This window comes from Gymnoscopelus microlampas, assembly GCF_963454915.1.
Source record: "Gymnoscopelus microlampas genome assembly, chromosome: 22".
In the NCBI taxonomy this organism is placed as follows: Eukaryota; Metazoa; Chordata; class Actinopteri; order Myctophiformes; family Myctophidae; genus Gymnoscopelus; species Gymnoscopelus microlampas.
The window spans coordinates 44,329,273-44,344,565 of NC_139959.1; the positions used below are offsets into that span (position 1 = coordinate 44,329,273).

At 41.2% G+C, this 15,293-nt stretch overlaps 1 protein-coding gene across 1 annotated transcript in view; it reads left to right on the forward strand.

Annotated features, from left to right (window-relative positions):
- The window catches only part of LOC311039186 (NACHT, LRR and PYD domains-containing protein 3-like), a 40,497-nt gene that overhangs the window by 13,464 nt on the left and 11,740 nt on the right, over nucleotides 1-15,293 (forward strand). Inside the window, exons 4-9 of the mRNA XM_084048856.1 lie at nucleotides 2,809-3,088; nucleotides 4,341-4,421; nucleotides 7,254-7,337; nucleotides 9,910-10,156; nucleotides 10,552-10,616; nucleotides 12,452-14,297. Coding sequence (XP_083904982.1) covers nucleotides 2,809-3,088; nucleotides 4,341-4,421; nucleotides 7,254-7,337; nucleotides 9,910-10,156; nucleotides 10,552-10,616; nucleotides 12,452-14,297 — 2,603 coding nt within the window. The remainder of the gene's footprint in view (nucleotides 1-2,808; nucleotides 3,089-4,340; nucleotides 4,422-7,253; nucleotides 7,338-9,909; nucleotides 10,157-10,551; nucleotides 10,617-12,451; nucleotides 14,298-15,293) is intronic.

Genomic DNA, 15,293 nt, shown 5'->3' on the forward strand with positions numbered 1-15,293 from the left:
GCTATCTGAAAAGTTGTGAGATTGTAGATCAGCTGTATGTAAAAAAACACTCAATTAAGTATTTCATGTTATCTTTAACAATTGCAGATGTATTCATTGATAGTCATGTTGTGTGAAATGCAACTTAGATGAAGTCTGTACCAAGTGAGGCTTGAACTGGTGACCTTCAGGTTGTGGGGCACACATTTAAGCGAGAAGCCACCAACAGACAAGAACCTGTGAAAGGAGATCACACAGATGATACAGTTTCACGCAAATAGCTGAAAAATCCTGGGTTTAAGTGTTTTTCAAACTGCTCAAGATTGCGGACAATCTAAGGGCGGTGCTTACTGGTCAACGTGATAGATGTGTTCCTCATTAGTCAAGGCACATGTGTAAGCAGGTCTAATGGCTGTCGGCCAAACGAGGCATGACTTTTGCCTGTTTAAAGTTTCAAATTTCAAAAAATTGCTATAGCGCCCCCGTTTGACCAATTGGAGTAAGATTGGTTTCAGTGATATTTGGAATGGCCCTTTACATTTCTGCAAAGTTTCAAAGAATGGTAAGTCTGCATTTATGTGTTAGGGGCAGATGAATAATTGTCATAAAACTGCAATATTCATTGGCTCATTAAAGCTTCATTTTTTCACTTATGGAAAATATTTTGCAAACGTTTTTTGGCATACGTCCAAAGTTCATGTGTAAAAAGTTTCGTGCAGATTACTCAAAAATCCCAGGAGGAGATAGGTTTTAACTGTTTTTAATATAATTCAAAATGGTGGGAGATCTAAAGGTCAGAGCTCAAAAGTCAGAGTGTGAAAGTTGTTCAGCATGAGGAGACGCATGTGTGCATCGAAGTTTCATGGCTGTAGGTGAAACAGGGCATGAGTTGTACCTGTTCAAAGTTGGCATTTTTCAAATGAGTGCTATAGCGCCACCTTTTGACGAAAGATTGTGAGAATTATTTCTTGATCGTTTTTCATGACCATCTATCATATGGCCGAGTTTCATAAAAAGCGACTGCACGGTTCAGCCAGAACTGCCAAAAGTGGCAGAAGAAGAAATGGAATACTGTGAATAACAAAACGGGTCCATGCTGGAAGCCTGGCCCTGTAATAAGTAGTTCTTGAGCTGTGCTTTAAAGCTATCGACAGAGGCTGTCTGTCTTAGGTCTCTCTACGTCGTACTCAGACGAGCCCTCCATCGGAGTCTCCAGTCATCTGGGTTCTCCATACATCTGGCTAGCTCCTTTGTGCTTTCTGCACCAGCATCTTTCCTTAGTACATCACATAGGTAGGTGTGGGACGTCCTCTTGATCGATGCCCGTGTGTTGGTTCCCACAGTATCAGCTTTTTGACCGGGAATTCTCTGTGCCGGTGGCAGTGGCCGGCTAGTCTCATCCTCCTGACTGCTATCTTTTCTGATACACTTGGTAGTGCCCCGTACAGACGCTTGTTGGTAATATGCTCGTCCTGGTTGATATTCAGTGCCACACGTAACATTCTGGTGTAGCACCCGTCCAGGGACTTCTGTAGGGCTTGCTTTAGTGTCCAGCATTCACAGCCGTAGAGGAGAACGGACTCCACAGTCGCAGATAAGAAACTGATCTTGATGCGTCGGGGGAGGTTGGATTTCCACACACTGGTCATGCCATTAAGAGCTCTCCAGGCAAGTGCTTTCCTCACCTTAAGGTCCTTTTCTGTGGAGCCGACCCATGCGCCCAGGTATTTAAAGTCACTGACCTCCTTTAGCACAGTGCCTTCTGTTGTTGTTAGGGGGGGATGTTCTTGGGGGTTGTTATAGGTCATGACCTCGGTTTTCTTTGCATTTAGCATGAGGCCAACCCTATGACACTCCAACTCCACTCTGGACAAGAGCTCTTGTGCCTGCTTTACGTGGTCAGATAGCAGGCAGATGTCGTCAGCGTAGTCCAGGTCTGTCAGGGTTTCTGCAGGGTGTCTCGTTGACCTTCTGGGCGTGATAGTGAAGCCGAGCTCATGCTCCCTTCCTTTCATAGCTTGTCTCAGAGCATAGTCCAGTACTGTTATAAAAAGGAAGGGGGCTAGGGTGTCACCCTGCAGCACTCCGGTTTGAATGTTGAACTCCTCGCTGTTACCGTCGGGCGTTGTCACTTGGGCTCTCGTTCCTGTGTACATGGTCCATAGAAGCAGAATGCTGCTTCACCGTGTTTTGTATAAGTCATTGTAGGCACGTCGAGCAGGTCAGCACTTGAAGACCTGAGGGGCCGGTTTGGAACATGTCTCTCTAGGCAGTCATAGAGGTAGGAAGGTGCCAGACCATTTAGAGCTTTATAAACTAGTAAAATCATTTTAAAATCAATCCTAAAAACAACCGGGAGCCAGTGTAGTGAAGCTAGAACTGGAGTAATATGTTCTCTCATCTTAGTTTTAGTTAAAACTCTGTCTGCCACATTTTGAACATGTTGTAATCTGTCAGTTGTTTCTTTGGCAGGCCAGAGTAGAGTGCATTGCAGTAGTCAAGCCGAGAGAAAACAAAAGCGTGGATCAACGTTTTTGGATTGTCCAACGACTCTAATTCGCGCAATATTTCTAAGATGAAAGAAAGCAATCTTGGTAACATGATTAATGTGTTAATTAAAATTAAGACAGCTTTCACTGACCTACATGTGCCTATATGTAAATACATGTAATAAATCCGAATATGTTTTAGAAACATTGCATGTATCATTGTACATTAATGTGTATTCACTAATGTATATATAGTATGGTTAGGCTTGTGTTCAGTCTCTTCACAACCAACACATGAAGAGAATGAAGCTGAGATGTTATCATCCTCTGTTTGTACCAGGACTCAACCATTGAGCCACTTGAGAAACACATCTTGAAAACTCTGGATAAGCTGGGGGACTTGGAGTTCGAGATGTTCAAGTTACATTTGCGACACCCTGATGTCCTTGAAGGCGAAGATCCAATCCCAAAGAGACCCCTGAAGAAGGCGGGCAAGAGGACCACCGCTCATCTGATGGTGAGGCACTACTCCAGTGATGCAGTACAGACGATCGTAGTGAATGTTCTGAAGAACATCCACAGGAATGAACTAGTGGAGAGGTTTCCAGACATATCCCAAGGTAGGTGAAGTACTGAAACACTCCTGTATTTTAATCGGATATGAACAGCAGGTGCAATCCATTCATATCCCCCCCCCCCCCCCCCCCCCCCCCCCAGCACACAGCATTGTGAGCTGGTAGATCGGCCATTTTGTTTCTTAAAAAGATAAGTGGTGTAGAAGGAAACAAAATGGAGGGGGTCTGTTGTAGACTGGGGGTTAGGGTCAGGGTTTAAGTGGTTAAATAATACATAATATCTGTCATAGATGAATGAATACATGAATGTCAAAGGGAAGAAGACAGAATTTAACTGTATTACCATTTATTCACATATTTATTGGTCGAGATGCTGAATGTATGTCACAGAGACGGTATCACTTCTGCTTTTAGCACACACACACACACACACACACACACACACACACACACACACACACACACACACACACACACACACACACAACACACACACACACACACACACACACACACACACACACACACACTCATTTGAGCACCTGGTTGTCTTTCCTGCTGCAGATTAACTGTCTGTAGACAACAGTCAACTACATTACTAAAACACAAACATAATCAATGTAATCCTCCTATAATTTGAGTAACCTCTGTGGTCGTCGTCGTCGTTGTATCTTGGGGCGCGCGACACATGCGCGCGCTGTTGCCGTGTGTGTTTGGCGCGCTCGCTCGCGACACACAGCTCTGTGGTGCGTGTGTGTGTGTGTGTGTGTGTGTGGTGCGCGCGGTCGCTCGCGACACAAACTTTACTACACACAACTTTGCACACAGCCATGGGACCACGCAAAAAACAATGCTGGCCAAACGCACACACAATGCCACGAGACATTGTGTGGCTCGCGCAGCTGCAACAGCAGCAAGAGGTAATTATTTTTTTATCTTTCTTTCACTTCCTAAGCCATTACTTTCACGTGTTTGTGTGTACGCTCGCTCGCGACGGCTCGTGCCTGTGTGTTCGCGCATGCACGTTGGGGAGGCACGGCTCCGCCTCTTAGATCTGTATATGCGCGGGTGTTTGGGTGTGTTCTGTGCCTCCACGCCGGGATGTGCGTGTGTGTGTACACACTACACAGTACAAACTCACTTTCCATCCCTGATAAACTGTCTGTTCTCAGCGCATAAGCCAAACTGCACACTTTGGGTGCTCATATCCCCCTACGGGTATGGTCTAGTTTAATGTAATTACTGCCAGGTAATAGCAGGTTTTTATACAAGTCTGTTGTCTTTTTTGACACAATAGTTGTAACATCAGAGCAGCATGAAGCTACAGACGCTGACCCACCAACAACTTCAACAACGAGAGGAGTCTCTACAACTGAAGGTGAATAGATGTGTTCAATAAACTGATTCAACTGTCTGGTCTGTTTACACTATTTACCTGTAGTCTGTAGAAACTCACAGCCAGTGTTGGGCAATAACCGATTACAGTACTTAGTAATATATTACCATTTACTATTATTACTTTACCCAGTAACAAGTAGTGTAACATATTACAGCAGCCAAAACAGTAATATTATTACACATTACTGATCCAAGTAACGCTGCATTACTCGTTAAAATGAATGTGATTTGTTTTTGTTTCTGAACGAGATAAAAGCGTTCTCTCTTCTCTGTATCATTGTCTATGAGATAAAAGCGTTCTCTCTTCTCTGTATCATTGTCTATTAGATAAAAGCGTTCTCTCTTCTCTGTATCATTGTCTATTAGATAAAAGCGTTCTCTTCTCTGTATCATTGTCTATGAGCCGGTGCTGTGGTGTGTCTGTCTGTGTCCAGCAGTCAGCTGCAGATCTGTAGAGCAGAGCATTTAAACATCAGAGTAGAAGGTTGTAACAAAGAGAAAAAAAGAGAAAGAAACAGATTTTCAAGCTATCAACACTGTGCGATGGTACAGGATATTAGCTTGTAGATCTGTTCTTTTTAAGCATGCACCATCACGCAAAGTTATGATGCATACAGTATGTGCAGGTAGACTTGGAATCTGAAGGTTTCAGTTCGATTCCTGTCTCCTCCTGGCGTGCGTGCGTGCGTGCGTGCGTGTGAGAGAGAGAGAGAGAGAATAAGTGAATGTGAAGTACATTGTAATGTAAAGCACTTTGGAGAAAAGCACTTTATAAATGCAGTCCATTTATCATTATTGCTTTTTAGAAGGAATGATAAGTAATATGTGGTGTATGGGGTTTCCATGAAAATGTAAGTTGCAACACAATTCAAAATAGAGCTATACGTTCATTTCTTGGAGTTCATAAGCTTACGCCAATTTTGGCTATTAGCGGAGATATGGGATGGACGCCAGTACATATCAGACATAAAGGTGAGATGTTGAGACTTTGGAATAGGCTTGTTAAAATGTCTGACGACAGATTAACGAAAAAGATTTTTAATTGGGAGATTTCTAATGGTTACCCATGGGCCACTGAAGTAAAATCTTTATTTTTTTATGAATAATTCTTCGTTCATTTATTTAAACAGATTATCTTGTAATGTCAATGACTTGCAGAATTACATGTTTCTCAAATATAAAGACAGTTGGTCTATTGACTTATGGTGCAAACCAAAATTAAGAACATATCGTCTCATTAAGAAGGATTATAGTCCTGAACCATATGTCATGCAGAATGTATCTAAGAGTCAAAGGTCGTTGTGTGCACAGTTACATTCTGGGACCTTACCATTAGCTTTAGAAACAGGTAGATTCATTGGTATGCCTGAGGAGGACAGAATTTGTTTACTGTGTGACTTGGAGGAAATTGAAAGTGAGATACATTTTTTGTTTTATTGTCCTCTCTATGATGAGATAAGACATCAATTATTTTCTAAAATGACATCTATTTGTGTTAACTTTTTCTGGTCGGATGATTATGAAAAACTTGAATTGTGTTTTAGTAAAGGTATTTTCTTTCTTTTTGGCAGCTTTTAAGTAAGGCTTGGGAAAAAAGACAGAGTGTTCTTTATGTTTGAAAAGAAGAAACAAAAAAGTTGTTATAGTGTAATCCTATGTAATGTAGTGATTTATATATTTTTACATGTTGTGTCCTGTAAGTCCATGTGGGCTGGGCACCTTTTGGTGTATGACACAGAAATAAAGAATCTATCTATCTATCTATCTATCTATCTATCTATCTATCTATCTATCTATCTATCTATCTATCTATCTATCTATCTATCTATCTATCTATCTATCTATCTATCTATCTATCTATCTATCTATCTAATAAGTAACATATTACTTATCTAATAGAGTTTGCCCAACACTACACATGGAACTACTTTAATGCCAATACACCTTATATCATGAGATGTTGGTCCTCCACTCACATTTAACTCTCTCAGTGCCACAAAACGAGTTATCCCAAGTTTTTTCTGAATGCCCTTAGTGCCAAGAACAAAAAATCCTGAGTTTAAAACGTTTTTTTTTTTTTGGAAAAGAATGTTCAGAGCCCAAGATATCGTGATCCGAAGATTTGCCGCTCCATTCACTTCTTCTTTAACTTATTACCAAAAAAGGCTGTATCTCGGCTCCTGAGCACTTTTGTTTAACTTATTTTTTGAAGTTATTTTTTTTACTTATTTCATTGCCACTGAGAGAGTTAATGAAATGAAAGACTGTTAACTGCTTTTATAATCTGAAACGTCTAATATTTTGATGTACCTTGTTGGGTAAACCGTTATTATCATAGTTTAATAATAATTAGACACAAGTGATACATTCATATTTCTCTTATGGCTACTTGAACTTGCTTTGACATGAGGGGGAGGCGGGGCCTTGCTTTTACATGAGGGGGAGAGGGGGGCCTTGCTTTGACATGAGGGGGAGGCGGGGCCTTGCTTTGACATGAGGGGCCTGCAGAAACTGGAGAAGAAGATGATGCTAAGCTAAATAAAAATGTGTAGTACATGCATCTGAGGTGACGGAACACCTTCTAGATTTCTAGAGCGCAGCAGGCAGGTTCTGGAGTCAAGCTCCGGCACAAATGATCACCCAGACGTTATTGTAGTTTGTCTCAGACGTTTTACTCATTTGAGTGCCTGGCTATCTTTCCTGCTACTGTAAATTACTAAAACTCAAATGAAATCAATCTATTGTCAGGATAATTACTGGGAGGTAATATCAGGTTTCTTATACAAGTCTGTTCTCTTTTCTGACACAATAGTTGTAACATCAGACCAGCATGAAGCTACAGACGCTGACCCACCAAGTTCAACTTCAACAAGTACAAAAGTCTCTACAGCTGAAGGTGAGATGACACTATGAATAGATGTATTCAATAAACCACTTGAACCCAGCATCCATATTCTGGGGGAAACATCTACAAGCTCACAACACGTTGCAACCTGTCAAATTGTTTAGTTTAGTTTAACTTAGATTAGATATTGGCCTATTTGACAGTGCAAGAAGCATAATTGCTTTGTTCTGAAGAACATCCACAGGAGCCATCTAGTGGAGAGGTTTCTAGACATATCCCAAGGTAGGGGAAGAGAGGCTGCATACAGCTACTGAAATACTCCTATATTGTAATTAGATATGAATAGCAGGTGCAATACATTCATATCCATACACACACACACACACACACACACACACACACACACACACACACACACACACACACACACACACACACACACACACACACACACACACACACACACACACATACACACACACACACACACTCGAGTTCTCGAATTTTGCCCAAAATCAATGCTAATTTGTCGTGTTGGGCCGAGTCTCGGGTTCGGTGAAAAAAGAAAAAATCTATTACCCCCAAAAAATACATTTCAACTGCACCTCTCAAATTATTTCTGAAGTCATGTTATCAAGATGAATGATTTTTCATATACAATTCTAATTGTCTATAGCTGCCTTTCAAAGTGTGCGGGTTCAGGGTAGGCAGCCCGGCCTTTCTAGTTCACAAACAAATCTGTAGTATTCCATTAAGGGTCATATACATATCCTACAACATATTAAAACAGATCTAATTCAATTTATAAGATAACTTTCCAACTGCCATCCATATATTTTTTATAATGGAAGGCTTGTAGTCTATTCCAATGATTAGTATGAAAACAAGAAAGAATGACATAGATGTCATGGTGGACGGTGTGGTTTTAAAGGGCTCCCATTATTGCCCTTATAGCCTTCATTTCAGTACTGTTATTGCATTGGAGAATAATACAATCTGTTGATCAACTTGACATGCATTTGCATCACTGAACTCTGCTAAGCAATGTGGTCTATATACCAGGGGTTGCACTATAGGATTGTAACCTGCTGGTCCCAATGTCCGGAATGAATCAAATTTATCAGACATCCGATAAAAAATACTGGTCATAATTATGTTAAACGAATGAATGAATGAGTTTTATTTCGAACATCATTAATAAAAAGACAAATAGAACACAAAACTGAAGAAAAAAACAACAACAACGTCCGAAAAGGAGTAGGATGAAGTCTAAAACTTACACAATTTTTGAAAAAAATAAATGATCTTATAATAATCATGGGGCACGTATAATCATTATCTAATAATCATATAATAATATAATGAATCATCATACATTTTATTAAGTAATGTTTTCACAGAGAGACAGACAGGCTAGATATAGATAGATATATAGTTAGTTAGATAGATAGATAAGATAGATAGAATATTCGTGTCATGCTGATTGATAGATAGATAATGTACATTTGTTTGTACTCAAGTACTGTACAAATTTGAGGGGTTTTAACTTTACTGGATTATCTTCAATTTTCTACTCCACGACATCTCAGAGGCATATTGTCCTTTAGTAAACTGTAGATGTGTATACTTATTACAAAACCGGCATTAACCACTTTATCCCTATATGCTTTGGCTATTTTAAAATAGCCGGTGTACACACTCACAACGCGTGGCTTTGTGAGTTGTTGTGAGCTTGTAGATCAGCTGTTTTCTAAAGATTTTTTAAACATGTTGACTTATTAGAGGTTGCACATGAACTCTGCAGCCGCACTGAGGCGCTCCAACACTAACACATTTGGACGTGACATTGTGTCACAAAAAAACACAAAATACACCAAAATAACACTGTTCAACGGGCTAATTAGTTAGCATTGATGACATTGACCACACTAACGTTCATACAGGTTGTTGAAAAGATGTTTAACATAGCCGTTTGAGTCACGACAACAGCGTTGGCATTAGCCGCATGCTAACGCTACCCATCCCTTAGCTTAACTACACGCCAACGGCCCATTATAGGCAGCTCTTTCATTCATGAAATGACGGTGATTGTGCTGTCCAGCTGGGCTCGCACAACAATCACGGAGCCCAGCCGTTGTGGCGTCTGACTGTAATGGCGACAGAGAGCTAATGTGAAATGTGAATGTTTCTGCGGAGGGTGTTATACAGAAAAGTGTGACCCTGCACAATCTGGTCAAACACACACACACACACACACACACACACACACACACACACACACACACACACACACACACACACACACACACACACACAGGAATGTGTGTGGAGAAATTACCCCCACAAACAGAGAGTTCCTTACCAAACCCCCCCCCTTTTTCACCTATGCCCCGCCTCTCTTTAAATAGCTTCAGAGGTTAACTCCCCCTTTTCCTCAGATGCCTGAGAAGTCTTCATTAGGACGGCACACTTGCGCTCTGCCAAAAACAACAACTACTAGGCTAATATATTCGTATAGCACGTATACATTTCCAAAAACTGAGATAGACCTATACAAACACACATGTTTAAATATGTTTTGCCCACATAGTCTCACCCATAACCCAATCTTCATTCCACTTAGCTTCAGTGAAACACTTTATTGATCAACGCCGGCGTGTCCTGATTGAGAAAGTGACCAATGTCGAATCCATCCTGGATGTGCTCCTTGAGGAGGGTGTCATCACCAAAGAGGGCTACGATAATGTATTGTCTAAGGCCACCAATCAGGAGAAGATGAGGAAACTCTACACACTCATGAACTCCAGAAAAGCCAAAGACATGTTCTACAAAGGTCTAGAGGAATATGAGAAGTCTCTTCTGGATGATCTGTAAGTATTTCTAATTTAAATTCATCGTTAGGCCAAACATTGTATTAGTACAAGAGAATGTATCTTTTCAGACTATGTTGTTTTCAGTACTATATATCATAACATTTTTTCCTCTTTCTATTTCTAATTCTTCCACATTTGAATTAGTTACCTAGAATTGCCATAATCTGCCATTATTATGACAGAGATGTTTTTACGTTGGTTTGTTGTGCTACTTTGCGTGAGGTACATGTGAGGTGATTGTCAATAGATTAAAATAAGTTATCTGGAGATTCTCTTCTTTAAAAAGAAAAAAAATAGTTCATTATCTATGTTGAATACGTTACTTGAGTTATTGACAAATCTTTGGTCCTATAGAGCCTTTACAGTTATTATAACATGTTTGCATCTCACAGCGTTCAGGCTTCTCCTCCATCACTCAGTGCAACACCACTCAAAGGAGCAGCTGCAGCTGTCTCAGGTCAGTGCTGTTTATAGTTGATTGTCTCTAAATGGAGACATTTCATTTAGTCATAGATCTACTAGCATTACTTCCTATTATTGTATGGTTTCTCGTTGCAGTCACTTGATACAACTTTCCAATAACGATACAGTCAACTTGGATAACATGGGTCATCAGGCTCTTCACAAACCAGTGGAGTCGATACCGCCTGTTCATTCAAACTTTTAAGCTGATAAAAGCAATCTTGTGGATCTTGGGATCCACATGGGATCTGTGTGGCTCCAAGTGGATCTCAGGTTTCATGTGACCAGCCTTTGATGTCAGTCATCTATGACATTTAAAATGTTAATACAACTTTTTATAAAAAGAGGACTTGCTGGTGGATGGTTGCCGGCCGTCACAAATGTAACATCTGGATTTGATTAGCCATATCCGGTCACAAACATAATATCCTTATTCTATTGGCCAAGCTTTGCGTGATTTAGTACACTAATTATTATCATTTATTTATTTTCCCCCCAAAAAATATTATAATCAATAAATGAAAAGGTTATTGAAAAAACACAGCCCTCACACATTGGAAGGACAATATCAGTCACCAGAAGCAGGAACGTGTTTTCAATTAATCTAACATTCATTAGAACAGTGTTTCCCAACCGTGGCAGGCAGACCATTATTGTGCCGCGACGTAATGCTAGGTACCGTGAGGCCGTGTGGATGTGTGAACCTAACACCCCGGGAACAATAGCGATATCATCCGTCAACAGATACGGGCATACGGCCATCTGTCTCACTGACACACAGCCACGCCCGAGTCCATCCAGTGAAGCTAGTCAGCGACCATCACCCATAGAAATGCAAATATGTATCTGGCTGTACTGTATAAAAAGGGCACGGGGAGTATGCTTTGGCAGTGCACTCAGTCAGTACTACAACGAATGAAACTTGTTAAAATATTCAGCGCCAGTCCACCGTACCAGGAAGAAGAGGGGCTGTCAAATATCCATATTATAATCTGCCATGAACGCATGTCCAACAATAAAACACATGTAGGCTACTAACGTTAAATGAACAGTTTTCTAATTAGGTGCTTCTAAATCGCTCCAGTGTGTTTGTATCAACATACAACCGTGTTGTTTGTGCTATTTAATTACTCCACGGAGTGACGGAGAGGATGTCATCCTCTCTCGCAAGCCGCTGTGCTGTCAATATAATATAACCGGAGAACTCGCCCCAAAACACACTCGCCCCCATTCTTTTTTTACTGAGGATGGCTAACCCTAAACTTATTTCTAACCTTATCCGATAAGGTTAGAAATGAGTTTAGGGTTAGCCATATCAGTTTTACTGAAGTTACGTTTAGGAATAAGGTTAGGTTTAGGCATAGGTTAATGAGGTTATGTTTAGGAATACCAGGTGAATATCGCCGGATTTGCTCCAGGGTGACTGTTTTGGGGCGAGTGTTTTGGTGTTCGTCTGTAGTTGGCAACTGAGCATGCGTTCGCAATAATGCTATCAGGATCAGATTATTAGATATTATTATCAGATATTACAAGTATATTGGGTTTAGTACTAAAGAAGTTTTACTTTAGGAAGGTGAAATAAGACTCCTCCATTCATTGAACTGGCCCAAGTTTATATATTTGTAGGTATTAAAAGTCCTGACTTTTTCAGGAGGACTATAGTTTGGTTGTTTGATCCACACCAGAATATTAATGCATTGTTCACACCTCAGCAAACAAACTGGACCAATGAAGTAAACTGAGCATGGTTTCGATTAAAACAGACCATAGTCTCTGTAGGTCTTTTTCTCTGTCGGCAAAACTGTTAAAGAATGCCTTTGTTAATTACAGAGTTGTTGGTGAAAACAGGTCATTACATTACTGAATATGAAGAAAAACTTCAAGGAAAGATGTCCAAGACATATCTGCCTGTAAAGTTGGACAATGAGCCAAAGATGAAGTTTGAAGACGTCTATGTCCCTCTCTACAATGTGAACATCAGTTTCACAGAAATTCACAAACACCATGAGGTCAGACAGATGGAGATGAATAAGGCTGGAGAGAAAAACCCAGTCAAACTCAGTGAAATCTTCAAAGACCCTTCTGGAATTAACGAAAAAACTTTGCTCACCGTTGGTGTCGCAGGAATTGGCAAAACCTTCCTTTTACACAAGTTTGTCTTTGATTGGGCCAATAACTGTTTTCCCCAAGATCCACACCTTTTGTTCCCGTTCAAGTTCCGTGAGTTAAATCTGCTCGAGGGAAAAAACTTTAGTTTGGCAGAGTTAATTCATGAATGCATCAAAGAAACACGATTTATTGAGGATGAAGATCTGAATGTCATCTTCAACACATTGCAGAAGTCAGACGACTACAACAGCAGTCCCTTCAAGGTTATGTTTGTCTTTGATGGACTCGATGAAAACCAGCTCCAATTAAATTTGGACTGCCTGGACTGCTTGGACCCGAATCAATCCTATCCAGTCGAAGTTTTGCTGGCAAACCTCATCAATGGGGAACTGTTTCCCTCTGCTCACATCTGGATAAACTCACGACCTGCAGCAGCTGCTCAGATCCCCGAGGACTTTGTTGACAGGATGACAGAAGTACGAGGGTTCACTGATAAACAGAAGGAGGAGTACTTCAAGAAAAAGTTCAGAGATGAGAACCAGGCCAGCTCAATGACCAGCTTAATCATATCACACATCAACAAATCAAAGGTCCTCTCCACCATGTCTGAAATTCCAATTTTCTGTTGGATCACTGCTAAGGTTGTGCAGGACATAGGGACGACAGGCAAGCTGCCCGAGACCTTGGTTGAGATGTACTGTCAATTCCTGATGGTTCAGACAAAGAGGAAGAAGGAGAAGTTTGCTTCAAAACGTTTATTTCAGAAAAATAAACAGAAGCTCATAGAGGCTGAAGGAGAAGTTCTTCTGAAGCTGGGTAAGCTGGCATTTGACCAACTGGTCAAAGGTAACATCATGTTCTACGAGAAAGACCTGAAAGCGTCTGGTCTTGATGTGAACAAAGACTTGATGAACTCAGGCATGTGCACAGCGTTCTTCAAAGTCGACGGTGCTTGCTTCCAAGAAACGGTCTACTGCTTTGTTCACCTGAGTATCCAGGAGTTTCTGGCTGCAGTCTACCTGTACCACTGTTTCACACAGAGGAACATGAATGTACTGAAGACATTCCTGGGTTACAGTTACAACAGTGACAGTTCCCTCTCCGGCTTCCTGAAGGCTGCTATGAAAATAGCTCTGAAAAGTGAAAATGGTCACCTGGACCTCTTTGCCCGCTTCCTCCATGGTCTCTCATTGGAGTCCAACCAGAGTCTGTTAGGAGGCCTGCTGGGTCAGACAAAGAACAGTCCAGAGGAGATCCAAAGAGCCATCAACAACCTGAAGGAGATGAAAGATGATGTTGATGATGACATCTCTCCTGACAGATGTATCAACATCTTCCACTGTCTGATGGAGATGAAGGACCCCTCAGTAAGTCAGGGGATCCAACAGTACCTGGAGTCAGAGAGCAGATCAGGGAAGCAACTCTCTGAGATCCAGTGTTCAGCTCTGGCCTCCATGCTGCAGATGTCAGAGAAGGTTCTGGATGAGTTGGACCTGAACAAATACAACACATCAAAGGAGGGGCGATGGAGACTGGTCCCAGCTGTGAGGAACTGCACAACAGCCAGGTTAGTAGTCATGTGAATGTCAACATGTTAGAGCAGCTTTCACTCATATACTACATTCATTCATTCAAATTAAATTTAAAAAATAAACACACATGGAGAGAGAGAGAGAGAGAGAGAGAGAGAGAGAGAGAGAGAGAGAGAGAGAGAGAGAGAGAGAGAGAGAGAGAGAGAGAGAGAGAGAGAGAGAGAGAGAGAGAGAGAGAGAGAGAGAGAGAGAGAGAGAGAGAGAGAGAGAGAATCTATCTACAAGCTCACAGTGTGATCTAGTGTGTGTGTGTGTGTGTGTGTGTGTGTGTGTGTGTGTGTGTGTGTGTGTGTGTGTGTGTGTTTTGTTTTGTTTTTGGGAAATGTCTCCTAGGGACCCAAACCAGTGAAAAGATCTACACAAAGTTGTGAGCTTGTAGATCGGCTAATATCACTACCCAGGCAATGATAGCCAGGTGGACCAGCTTATAAATAACCACGACTGAGACCTTAATAAAACACTTGGTTCAGGAAAATAAAAGAAGACATAATACCACACATTGTTTTCTGCTTTGTTGCTTTCTGCTGTGTAAACTGTATAAGTTTATAGGCATCTTGGTTGTCCCATGGTCAGCATCAAGTGAAACAACAGTGACTGTGTATTGCAAAAGTTGAGGCATTACATTTAGTTTGACTCTGTTCCCACAGATAAATATAATGAAAATAGCAGATCTACAAGCTCACAACGCCTCACAATGATCGGCTATTTAAAAAAAGTCTAGGTATTAAAAGTCCTTAAATTGTCACTTCACTGTCATGTGGGGACCCCCCCACAATCATGTGGACCCACACCCAGACCCAGGGGTTGAGAACCACTGGTATAGAGCCCTGGGAGACACTGGTTGGTGAAGGGTTAAGGTGTGTGTGTGTGTGTGTGTGTGTGTGTGTGTGTGTGTGTGTGTGTGTGTGTGTGTGTGTGTGTGTGTGTGTGTGTGTGTGTGTGTGTGTGTGTGTGTGTGTGTAAATAGAACA